The sequence below is a fragment of the Urocampus carinirostris genome, chromosome 2 (assembly GCF_059441175.1).
Source record: "Urocampus carinirostris isolate Australia breed hairy pipefish chromosome 2, RoL_Ucar_1.0, whole genome shotgun sequence".
Taxonomy (NCBI): domain Eukaryota; kingdom Metazoa; phylum Chordata; class Actinopteri; order Syngnathiformes; family Syngnathidae; genus Urocampus; species Urocampus carinirostris.
Window position 1 is genome coordinate 57,086,653 of NC_142350.1, and position 13,486 is coordinate 57,100,138.

A 13,486-nucleotide genomic window follows, 5' to 3' on the forward strand; every position below is an offset into this window, starting at 1 on the left:
AGAAAAACATGTTTAGCATATAAGGGTCAGTTTTGGGGGGGTTCATGGATTAGATGTAGGTTTGTAGCCTCCAAAAATTGGGTCATTTTTAAGATCGCTATATAAAGTACAAACCCATTTTCGAGTATAGTAATCCCTCGGTTATCACGGTTAATGGGGACCAAAACCACCCGCAAAAAGTGAAAATCCGTGAAGTAGGAATGCCCCTTAAAAAATGCTTAAAAAATAAAAAATAAAAAGGTTTTTTTTTTTCTAATTATTTTATTTTATTATTATTATTTTTTAGACCCGCAAAGCTCTGAACCCGGGAACGTGGAACCGCGAAGTAGCGAGGTCCCACTGTAGTTGTAAACAAACGGGACATTTCAAAACAATGTGAGACAATGTGTGAGAGTTTAAAGGTGCTGTACAGAACTTTTTTACCCTCTGCAGCCAGCTCCTGGCTTAAAGTCATGATTGCAGCCTTATTCAGCTCGTTCATGATGCACGTGCAAGTGCGTGCATTTCTTAGACCTGCTCAAATAAACTTGTCTTTTTCTGTCTTTCTTGGGTTTGCATTAAGACTATACTTCAAGGCTTCTATTACGATCGCCGTTTTAATTCTACATTTGCAAATAAAAATGAAAACAAATGCATGACATCACTCTCCTCATTGACCATTCCTCAAACCTAATCGGTTCTGCCTGGAACAGTTCTGATGAAAGCATGATAAAAGCAGATATGTGTAGTAGAAAATAAAGCATAAAGGCTCTTTGACCTCCGTTGAGCATTTTCAACACATACTTAAAAAACAAAATATTTAACTTTCAACTTTTTAAGGACACCTCAAACGATCCTCTCCTCCTTTAAAGATGTGAGGGGGAAACTAAATGGGTTTGTTAATAAACAAAGAGTTTCTTTAAAGGTTTTATGAGTAATTCATTTAATGAGGGCTTATTGGCAAATGTAGGGTAGTTTTGTGTGTGTGTGTAATAATGTTTTGGTCGCTGTGATGATTGATAATTTAGATGAACTTTTGGGGGAAGGGGGTTCGTGTGTTTGTGAAAATAGACAGAAAAAAGGAGATCTGTGTGTGTTTTTGACAGTTCTGGGTACATATCAGAATCTTTTTGCATTACATTTGAATAAATTAAGAGTTTTTCATGTGCATGTGAGGTTTTTTATTTTTACATGAGCTGATTTTGTTTTCGGGGTCAATGGTTTGGTGCCTGTGAGAGATTTTGGCTGCATTTTTATGTAGTATGACTGTGAAAGGTGAATTTTTGTGGTCTGTAAATCACCTCATACCCCTGTGATCACTGCACTAAATCACTCGACTCCCTTTTTTTTTCTTTTTCCATGTGTCCACCCCTGACCCTTTCCTTCAGTCTCTGGCTCATCTGAACTGCGAATACAAGAACGTGAATGACTCCAGGCTGGTGGTGTGTGACCTGGGTAATCCCATGGTGGCCCAAACCGAGGTGAGCCGATGCACACAGCCCAAATCCATTATCCCCTTTTCGTGGCACTGCATTTCCTCAGCCTTAACGCAAGCCGATTGATTGTTTCCAATGGTTCCGATCATCTCCTTGACCCTCATTCCATTCCACACAATTTTGTTCGCCTTGACTCTGCTCACACCGCTGAGGCTGCCGCTTTTCAGCGTACGTAATAAGAATCCACTTAACGTCTCGATGACAGGCACATGCGAGGAACTGAGGATTTGTGAAGCAACGGGTCGTAATATCCTGTAATAAGTTTATGGAGCTCACGTCACATGAGAATGTGTGTGTGACAGGGTGTTGGATTTTAGTGAAGGTGTCACTGGCCATTTGACACCTGGCTTTGTTATAAATCAATTACGATGTCATGTTGCAACGCTTGGTGAAGAAAGAGCATAGGTGTGCGTACGGTCCCTCAGCCGTCCAGATGAGAGTTATTAACTCTCTCCTTGCCCCTTCTGGAAGCTCAGGAATCCACAGGCTTGTGCTGAACTCATTTGCAAGCAACCCCCCAAGCACATGCTGGATACGTCTGTTTTATAACCAGTTGTCATCGCTTGAATTCAGTCATTCTTTCTGCTTCGTGTCACTGTTGTAGCAAATCCCAAATAAGGGCAATTGGAAGTTGAAATTAGTATGACGAAATGCAAAAGTAATAACCAAAAATATATAAATTCATATCCTTTGCCAGAGCTACATCTTATTTTCTATACTAAAATGATTGCTTTCTAGATATGCTCATAACTTATCAGTAAATTGTAGCTTTGCATTTGAACCCGTTAGAGTACATAGTCTACATGGTGACTGTGAGATATGTTAAAATCATTTGGAGTCTATGTTTAATGTAACTTGCAGAGTGTGACAGGATAATGGGATGTGTCACATTCATATAATATTGCTGTCTATCAAACAGCTATTTTCCCTGGATTTTGTTTCTGTGGGTGGAAGTGGTGGGTGCAAAAAGTCAAACCCAAGTACAGGGAAGAAAATGGCAAGAATTTCTTGTAAGAAAAAAGAAAAGACAGGGTCTCTTTTCTAAAGAAAACTAGGAGAAACACTAAGTTTCTGTATATAGTGCATAAAAGCCTACATCGCAGTCAAGCTGATCCCCTAAAACTGCTTTGAAATAGCCATATACTAAAGAAATATAAAGCCAAAATATTAATGAAACGTGTATGTAAACTATTATAATTATTTAAATGTGTGGATAATAAAAATTCTTATACTGGTAATAGAGAGAGAAATCTATCTATCTACCTTGGTCATATCCCTCAAGAAGAGTGACCAACAGCAATTATTTCCTTCTTTAGCCCAATTATTGTAGTCACTGTTCTATGTTTTTCCCTCCTTTTATCACTAAATTTCTTGCGACTCTTTAGAATTTCCCTTCGGGGATGAACAAAGTATCTATCTATCTATCTATCTATCTATCTATCTATCTATCTATCTATCTATCTATCTATCTAATGGGCGAGAAAAAGGCAATAAAATACACTAATCCACAATAAAACGAGATGTGGTCCCTCTCAAATACAATCAGTACGGCACCAATTGACGTAACAGGAAGAAGACATCAGGCTAGGGCGGAGCATGAAGACACTGCACGGCCTTGGGCTATTGTGGACATAAATAGGAGTCCGGACGAAGCACCTGAGTCGGCGTGATAGTCTGACTTTTCAAAGCTAAGCAAACAGCCTAATTTAGGTGGCTCTGCCTGTCTTATGCCTCCTTGGGGTCATTTTGTTTTATGCACATACAAGCCGACCCCCCTCCCTCCTGGCTCCCGTAATCATTTTATGGTTCTAAATTCAGCTTATATGCGACTATCTACGATGTTACTTGACAAAGCAATCAAATAATGCCATAAAAAAACTGGCTAGACAATGAGTAAAACCTGGACAAGGCACGAGGGCCTGAGGGATCTGATTGATAGGGGGAAAAAACAGTCATCAACACATACATTTAAAAAACAAATTATGACTAAACATAAAATATATCTAATAAAACTCATTAATTAATGATTGTTTTTTTTTTCATCTCTAAGTTTCTTATTCATAACATGTCTTCACACAATACAGGTTTTCAAGACCACTTGACTAAGCTGAGAAAATATCACCGGTTATCTAATGATTTAAAGGAAAACAGTGTAATATTTGACCACTAGGTGATGCTGTATTTTGTAGAGCAAGCAAAAACCCACACTGGAAGGCACAAAGAAGAATACAAACTATGGAGACACAAAGTAACTAAACCACACGTTTTTCTAGTCTGTCTTTTACTAGGTTTTTGATTTTCTGGGGCACCATTAGCAAATATTTTTGAAGAAGCATTTTCATATAGATTACAAAAGGCAGATCCGCCCTAAAGAATGTGGCATCAAGTAACAGAAACATTATTGACTGATAGTGACAATAAAGTAAACAGTGCATATTTGTCAAAAACAAATAACAGTGAGTAATAATAGTCAAAATGGCATCTTATAAAAACAGGAAATAAAACAACAGTTTCGGTACTCTCAGTGGTAGCCAAGAATAGTATTAGCTGACCTCTAGTGGATGTTTAACAATCAGGAACCTGAAATAAAAGGCGTGATAGATTGCCCTAAAAGATACATTATTAAAGGTACATTGTGTTTTATTTAGAGCTAACTCAACTAATAAGCAAAAATACATGAACCGTCATTTAAACGTGCAATTTTTAAAACATGCTTAGGTCCAGAAGTTGACTCCATTTGAAAAAAAAAACGAGCTTCACCTTGAGAGAACTGACATAATTGTCTACCATCTTGCTACTTTCGGAGCCTAAAAAAACAACAAAACCCTGCAGTTTGGTCACTTTGACTCTCCGTAGTTTGTATTCTTTCTCGTGGTTCTTAGCACTCGTTTTCAGTTGTGTGGTCCAAATAAAAAAACACGGACCATCAGAGAAAACTGTTTTGCTTGAATTTAGCGCTTTGAGACTCCTTGTGATTAAGGGCTATACAAATAAACATGACTTGACATTAATTATGCTTATTATTTAAATCAATATTGTTTGTAGTTACGTTTTTTAACCACTGGGATGTGTTGATTAATAGACAGTGACCCTTTAAGTTACCAGGGTTGGGTAGGGTTACTTTAACTTGATTACTTTCAATTACTTTTGGATTACTCCAATACCAAATATGCTAATAAAAGACAAAAGAAACTAAATATGAATAAAATGACTAAATTTTGTGCAGGCTTGGGGAGTAACGGAATACATGGAACGGCAAAAATGATGTCGGCAAGCTGTTTGGATTTATTTTCGTTTTGTTACTGTCGCATTTTATGTTAGTTTTGCCGGAGATCAAAGAGATCAAAGCCAGGAGAGAAAGCTTACCACGTGTTGTGAGTCATCATTTTATTCATATTTAGTTTCTTTTGTCTTTTATTAGCATATTTGGTATTGGAGTAATCCAAAAGTAATTGAAAGTAATCCAGTTAAAGTAACCCTAACCAACCCTGCAGATTTGTAAACTGAAAATGTGTGATTTTTTAGCGTGGTATTCTTTGAACACTCTGATAATTTCACCCCAGTGCTTGGCGATCAGCGTTGGGACCTTGTAGCACGCCTTTGTAGCATTTTCATTTGACTGGCAGGGTCTCTTGAAAAAGCGCTGCTATGCTGTTAAAACAGCTTCCATTTGCTTCAACTTTTCTCAGAGTTAGCGTTTTGTAGTCAGAATGTTTTGTCTGGCAGTGCCTCTTGATATTATATTTTTTGAAACAACCAAAGTCTCTTGGCAAAGTAGGCAGATGCAGTAGTTTCATATTTCGGTGGAAAAAAATTACTCCAATTTTCACTTGTCCTGGAAAATTTTCACTTTCCTTTTTAAAAATGTTTTATTTACAGTCGGCAGGTTGGAAATAGTGATCCAGTTAAAGTAACCCTACCCAACCCTGTAAGTTACACAAACGTGCAAAACAATAGTTCAACCTTTACTAGTTCAGTGATTTAGTTGTCCACCTACCACCCTAAATTTTTGAAAAGAGAAGATAAACTTCAAACCAGTTGTCTACTTATCCAATTTTAGTTCACAGAAACTGTTTTTTTTCTGTCTCAACTAAAGTGACGGATTTATGGTCTCATTATACACGGTGCGTAGAAGTCTGCATTCCTGCCTAGTTTTGCCCAATCAGCAATATTCCGAGAACTTTGTTGTGGATAAGATTCCTTGAGTTATAAAATGGCCCAACTGTCACGTCTCGCGGTACAGCGCATTCATTGAGCATTGAAGAAAGCATCACGTTATTTTAGGGTTTCCATAGACCACAGATGCTGGGCTCCGAGGAATAAAACGACGATAGTAAAAAAATTTAACAGCCCCTTTCGGATCGGACCTTCACTTCGACTGACCCGTTTGCCCTCTTCGGATCTCCGGCGCCTGGTTGTTCTCCTCCAGCCTGGCTAATGCGTTCCATACCGAAATGGAGGCGCCTACACTGGGTTCGCTCCTGTCAGTCTACTCGCTGTCTTTTTCACAACCATACCTTAGGCCTGATGTCCAGCGCCGTCGTGTCGTTTGGAGATGAGCACATGCTTGCACGTGTTTTGGATTAGAGGACCGAGGACGACTCGCCGGTATCCTAGTGTGCGTCCTGTCAACACTAGAAACTGCACTCTAAAAACACATGAGGCAAAAAAAAAGCCCCATTGGGTCAAAGAACGGTCCTATCTTCTATTTCAGTGGTTCTCAACCTTTTTTGAGCCAAGGCACACGTTTTTTCATTTAAAATATTTGGGACACGCAGTCCTTCAAAAATATTAAAAAATGTCACCACTAGTTTTCTGTTTTGTTTCATTTTATTGTTAAAGCTTAAATTGACTCAATTGACAGTAGAAGGCAATGTCCCCAAACTAGGGCCCCCTGAACGATACCAGAGAGCATTTGGACACACTTTTTTTTTCAACCTAGGAAAGAACTCACAGTCTGTATGCAAGTTTTGGGTTATGATTTAAACCTGGGTGGTAGAAGTGAGTGTGTCAAACTCTTACAACTGAACTACCAGCGATGTACCGTAAATTCCGGACTATAGAGCGCACCTGATTATAAGCCGCACCCACCACATTTTAAGAGGATAGCCGCTTTTGTACTTACACAATCCGCACCTGTATATAAGCCTCATGCGTCCAAATTAAAATATGTAAAGCAATCGTAAAATTAACCCGAACCCGACTTTGAGTCCCGCGATTGTAACTGAATATAAAGTACACAGTCCAAAGACCACAGCCAGCAAAATGAACGGAAAATGATACCGGTACTTAAGGTTTGATGCAGACCTGCAGAGTCCGGGTCCCGTTGAAAGTAATCCAAGGACAAAAAGTCTATATTTCCAAAGGTAAGGGTGGGAAAAATATATATCCACTATTGTCCGCCGCGTCCAAAAACACGTCTCACCTTTACTCCACTTCCCGTCAACCCCCGTTGTTTTCGCCCCTTCTTTTTGATTCGCCCGTGGAAAACATATCCGAATAAGTCTCTAAAGTAAATACATTACATAAATATACAGTTGTAAATGCATATTATACATGGTTACACATATTCACAAAGAAAGACGGTACACCGAGAGAGTTCTCAAAGCTTTAATAATAATAATAATAATAACTTTCATCCCAAACCGTGACTGTGACAGGTAGCAACACGCTACTAGCAACACGCTGGCAAAACAGTAAACTGGTCTGTTGAAAAAATATACCGTACTTGTAAAAATCACGGTAAACCGTCCTCATCTTCCTCCTTATAACAGACGCCAACACGCTCGCAAAGTAAAGTTTACGTGCAATAGCTCTGTTTCCTTCTTTATCGGATTGCTCGATTGCTTTTAGCTTGAAAGCTGCGTCATGTGCTTTTCTTTTTGCAATTTGCATGATGAGGGTAAGTTTACGCTAATTTAATACGTGCACAAGCTAAGAAGTTGCAGTCTTCCTCGGCGCATATATTCCAGCGGTCTAAATCTTACCTTTTGTACTCGAGCGCCGCTGGCGGCCGTTATAAAAATTACATAAATTGGCCGCATCACTGAATAAGCCGCAGGGTTGAACGTTTGGGAAAAAAGTAGCGACTTATAGTCCGGAATTTACGGTAGATAGCATATGCAGAGACAATGGATTTTATATCACTATCTTTAGTCCCGGTACCAGAGACGAATGTTGATTTCCGTGGGCAATTCACATGTTACAAAAACAAAATGTCACCTGCAATGCTTAGAATAGAAAAAAAAATGTTCCTATCTACCATTATTCGTAAGTCGAATGGTCGTAAGTAGGGGGAGCCTCAGTCTATGAAAGGAGAAAAAACAAAATCTCTGCTGCCACCTACTGATATGGGTGGATGGTACAGTTACTTGGCATATCACTGGAAGAAAGCAAATATACCGAACAATAGTATTGCCATTAAGAGAAGATAAAAATGTGCAATTTCCTGTGGCATGCTGGACAAGGTCTTGCGGCAGACTAGTGTGACCCCGGCACACTGGTCGAAAACATTGGTCTATTTGGAATGACTTAATCCAACTTTTTTGTTTAGTTAATTAAACGATTTGTAAGAGAATGACTTACTTAACTAATTCGTGGCCATTCCAGTTACAGTGAAATGGAACGTTGGCGTACAGTGTTCTCGTTTGCCCGCGTCCCTGCGTCCTAGACGGATATTTTTTGTTGGGGACGCATCATGTCAAATCAACGTGCGTCCCCGGGACGCAACTTTTTTGACACGAAATTGTCATTATCATTTTTTAACAAAGATTTACCGCACTCCAAACTTTTCGTGAGGCAGATCCGCCATTGTTGTTTTGGTCTCGCGGTTCGAGTTTTCGTCTGCACACCGATCTCCAGTTTGAGTTGTGTAGTGAAAGTCCGTTTCTTTTTAGAGAACCGGCTTTTTCGGCTCAACTCATTAAAGAGAGCCGGCTCTCAAACAGCTCACTTATTTTACGAATGATTATGTTGTATAAAGAAGTTAAGAAAAAAGGAAGTATAAAAGGAGAAAATAAAAAAGACAAGTTTGTGGTGATCCCTTTTAATCAGTATATTACCAACAATAATTTAATGCAGAAAATGAATTGATAATTTGAAGTCATTTTTTTCAAGTCATTTTTATTTGTATAGCCCTTAATCACAAAGAGTCTCAAAGGGCTTCACAGGTTATTATACAGACTATTTTTCAGACTATTATGACACCATCCCCTGATCTGGAACCAACATGAGGGCAAGGAAAAACTCAAAAACCTCAACATGAGAAAAATGAAGAAACCTTGAGAAAGGATCGCACATGTGGCATCCCCCTTTCAGGATTACCAGACAGCAAAGGATGTTGTAATCACAAATAATACAGAGATATTGTCCACGAAAAGTATAGGTTTTTCATATGCTATAGAGTAGAAGTGTGTTTTAAGCTTGGATTTAAAATAGATCGGATCTTAGGGGGAAGAGCATTCCACTGCTTATATTTGCATGTATTTTTTCCTTCTACAGTGAACGTCCAAGCGACTTCATTTTTGAACTTTTTTTTATAATAAACCTCATTCATGTCGAGCAACTCAATGTCTCACAACAAAATGTTCATTAACAATATATATGATATAAGGAAACACATGTACAATATAACATGTTAAACTACATAAATAAACATGTTTGAAAAAAAAAAAAAAGATTTTTTTGTATTTTGTAAGAGAAAATACGACAGTTTGTAAGGGCATGGAGCACACTAAATTTTGGGGACCCATAAATCTCTGTTGGGACCCGTAGATTTTTAAGCATGCGAGTCCCCGGGACCCATCACTTTTCACAGGTAAAATGAACACTGGCGTACTGTATATAGTCATCAATGGCAATAATCACTCACCCAAAGATGCTGAAGTAGTATGCGGCTGTTAAATATCTACATCCAACCTAATCTGGATTTGTTTTGCTATCTATACTTCACAGCTCTCTGTTGGTTTGCGGTTTTCCGTCCAAAGGCTCGAAGATGCAGGGCCGAAGATAAGCTTTGAGCTACAGATCCACAGGTGACGCCCATACTGCCATCACATTTACACTAAGGGGCCGGTCACACAGACATTTGCGGCTGAATCACGGTCAGAAATTTCTGCCTTTGAGGCGGACGCTATTGGGCGCATTGAGATCGCCATTCAGACGAGATACAGTGGTGCTGTACACGAGGTCGGAAATTCGCGCGCGGGTGGCAGCGCGAAATTGTTTGGCGCTGTTCAATTATTCAGAGCGCGGGTACACAGCCTTTCACAAGCGTATTGAGGCTGAACCACGGTCAGAAATTTCTGGCCGTGGAGCAGATACTGTTGGGCGCTGTTGGACGTTTTGAGACCGCCATATAGACGAGATAGAGCAGTGCTTTACTCGCGGTCGGAAATTTTCACGTGGTTGGCCGCGTTCAAAACTTTTGAGCTGCTCAAAAGTTTGAGCACGTGTTAAACCGCGTGCCGCACACGTGGTCAACACGAGGTAATGACGCGGAAATGACGTGCTATGATCGCGGCCAGGGCGCGGTTACACATGGGTAGGACGGGAAATTTCAGCGGGTAATAGTGGGTGGAGCATGGTAATAGCATGTTCTGCGCCTGTATCGCGGTGTTATTACGTGAAATTAGCGTGTTACGCGTGTGACAGTCAAACGCCTTTCTCCGCGTATAAACAGCGCGAATGCCGAGCACACGTCAGTTGTGCTCGTGACGTCAAGGGGGTGAACATGGATCCCCGTCAGTGTAGTTTCTCTTCATTTCGAATAAATCTTTCGGTGCATTCGCAATGGTCGTAGCAAGGCTTTAATGCTAGGACCTTAGCTTGGCCTTTTGGCTGAGAGTAAGAGTCCCGGCTCCTAAGCTTTGTAACGTATTATTAACTGATTGATAGCGGATAATGGATAATGAATAAAGAAGATAGAACAATAACCCTTGAAACCCCCCCCGTCAGCATAGCGACCTCGTCTTAATCCACTTTTATTTCTTGACATTTCTTTTCAAGATAATAAAATAAAAATGATGCCATAGCTTGAAATCTTGATCTTCACGGGACTGTGTCTTGTGCGGTTATGATTTCTACAGCCCGGTGCCGAGATATGCATCCCCTCGCTAATACAACCGCTTTTACCTCGTTTTATCTCACTTTTAGGGAATGTAATGGCATACATATAACCAAAACCACTTCGTCTTGCATTTGTTGGAAATGTAATACAACTTAAACCATTCCGTCTTTGTTTTTGTTGTGAACGTAATCGAACGGTAAATCCTCCCCCCCTCGCGTGGACGCGCATTTTGCTGCGCTTCCAACGAAAGCGATCGTATTCTATATAAAACGCTTATTAAAACTTTAAAGCGAGCTAATTGTAATAATTGGGAGATCCTAGCCTATATAACGCGTTTATTTAAACAATAAAGTGCGATCGTATTCTACAAAATGCGTTTATTAACGTGAATGAAAAAGTCACGCGAGGGGGTGGGGCGGTGTGGGTGTTGCGTAGGAGTCGGATTTGGGCACAACACCGGCTCGGGAGCTTTTATACCCATGGTCCACACGAGAAAATGACGCAGAAATGACGCGATGAGGAAGCGGAACAGTCGCCGGCGTCTGTTTTGCGGGCATACCACCGATGAACAGCGGGTTGGCCAATTTTGCGCATTTTCCATCCCGGGCAACCACGGGCAAAAAAAAAACGCAAAATTTTAGCCGTGATTCAGCCGCAAACAGCTGTGTGACCGGCCCCTAAGAGAAACCCAAAACGATGTTTGTCTCACATTGTGGACGACAACGAAAAAAATCGGTTCACACATTCAATGTGTGAGGCTTTTGTGTTGGCATTTGTCATCATTTATCACACACACACTGTTGACTATGAGACGAGATCCTTGCCATTGAATTTCACATTAGTCAAGCTGTGACAATCCTATTATAATCTAAGACATTCCCGCCCTGTATATTAGGGCACAATTTCACAGCATGGGGGGTTCCTGTGTTTTATCTCCTGAACACCCACTGTGAATTTCACCCTCCTTGCAGCTCCAACAAAGACAACCCTGATAGCAACCCAGTCAGCTTGAATCTGGCCATCGTCGCTAAAGCTCACATTGATTTACGAGGGTGAGTCTGCGTTTTCCTCATTTAACATGCAAAGGAACTGATTTTATGGTTTCGAAGCTCGGAGCATTTTGTTTTTTGCCTCGTCGCAGTGTAGTGTGTATGAATCAACTAATACAATGCATCTGCTGTAATCATGTGCACATGATGCGTGCAAACTTTCAAATCTGGACTTTTTTCTGATCTCAACTGTTCAATTGGAAAAACATAATAACAATAAATTGGGTCAAGAAGGGACTGATCCACTGCAAAAATAAATGGGGGTGTTAGCTTAAAACATTGTTTGAATGTCTTAATAGATAGTCAAAACTGTGATTTATCCATCTATCTATCTACCTTGGTCATATCCATTGAGAGGGGTGACCTACAGCAAGACAAACACATATACAAAAACAAAGAAAATTAAAAAAGGGAAAAAGTAGCAAAAAACACACACAGAAAACTTTTGGGACCATGGCCAACCCAAATGCCCAAACACCCAAACAAGTTGAGCACCTCGGCACCCAAGTTGGTCATGCTTTCGTCCCTCCAGATGAAACGGGACACAAGAAAGCGGCCATGTCACTTGGGTCAGGGTGACACGACACACTCTTCTGTTCAACAGCAGGGCCCGACAGCTTTCACTGGTTTACCAATGCCGCATCATACAGGTGCCCTGCCCATCCCTTAGAACGCGTCCAAACATCCCACTATCCTTTCACAACATCTCTCCACTCATTCCTATCACCAACAAGAGCTCTAGCTTCCTCTATATCCATCCATCCACGTCAATCGCGGCCTTCCTCTTGGTCTCCTTCCATTGACTTCTGCTCTGTAGATCCTCTTCAACATTCGCTCCTCATCCATCCTCTCCATGTGTCCAAACCAACCGAGTACTCTCTTATCCACATGCTTGCTCAGTTCCACTTCAGAACTGTGATGATAACTATAATTTCGGGAGGAGTCAGGGTGTCTGGTACAAACGTATGAAGTTTGGTCATTTTTAGGGGCTGCAACCGATGATTATTTAACCAATCAATAAATATACAGTAATATTTTTTTTGCAGTATCCTAAAACATAAAACAACATCTTAATAAAATACATACAAATACATACAATACATACAAGTCCTAAATGTGTAACCAGTTCGCCCTGAACTGTGTTCCAAAGACAAAGCAAATCATAAGAGTCAGGTCAAAAGAGGCCCCCAAGATGGCTAATAGTTTGTAAGACTGAGAATAATTATATATCTTGACTATATATATAGAAAAACGGGTATTTATATCCTATTTTTATTTATTTATTTTGGAAATACGTTGTTGCTAAATGTGATTTCATGGCTTATTTATAGCACTATTCTTCTGATGCACTTAAAACTTTGGTCTGTCTCCAAGAACTACCTTATATACATTTTGGCCTATTTATCCTGACATTCTTTTTATCATAGTTTTAATTTTAATCTTATTTTTCTCTTTCAAAGTCTTTATAATGCGTTTATCCAGGAGTGCCACATACTGTATAATCTAGTTTGGGCGGCAGTAGCTCAGGAGGTAGAGCGCTCGTCTTGGGATCAAGGGATCCCAGTTCGAATCCCGGCTCGTCCGTGTTACATGTCGAAGTGTCCTTGGGTAAGACACTAAACCCCTGATACCCCCAATAAGCAGGTTAGCGCCTTACATGGCTGCAAGGCCGCTATTGGGAAATGTGGAGCACATTGTAAAGCGCTTTGGGAAGTCATTGACTTGAAAAGCGCTATATAAATGCAGATCATTTCATTTCACATTTCATAGTTGTAAACAATACAACACTACGTTGTTATAAATTATATAATAATAACAACACAGTGGCTTGACCAATACTTTGAAAATAAATCTGATAATTACATCATTGTGACCAATATTTGGGTATCAAAATG

General features: G+C 40.0%; 1 protein-coding gene across 1 annotated transcript in view; it reads left to right on the top strand.

Annotated features, from left to right (window-relative positions):
* itga8 (integrin, alpha 8) overlaps window positions 1-13,486 on the top strand; it is a 129,855-nt gene that overhangs the window by 99,925 nt on the left and 16,444 nt on the right. The window contains exons 21-23 of the mRNA XM_088327236.1: window positions 1,368-1,460; window positions 9,429-9,508; window positions 11,514-11,594. Of these exons, the coding sequence (XP_088183362.1) occupies window positions 1,368-1,460; window positions 9,429-9,508; window positions 11,514-11,594 (254 nt within the window). The remainder of the gene's footprint in view (window positions 1-1,367; window positions 1,461-9,428; window positions 9,509-11,513; window positions 11,595-13,486) is intronic.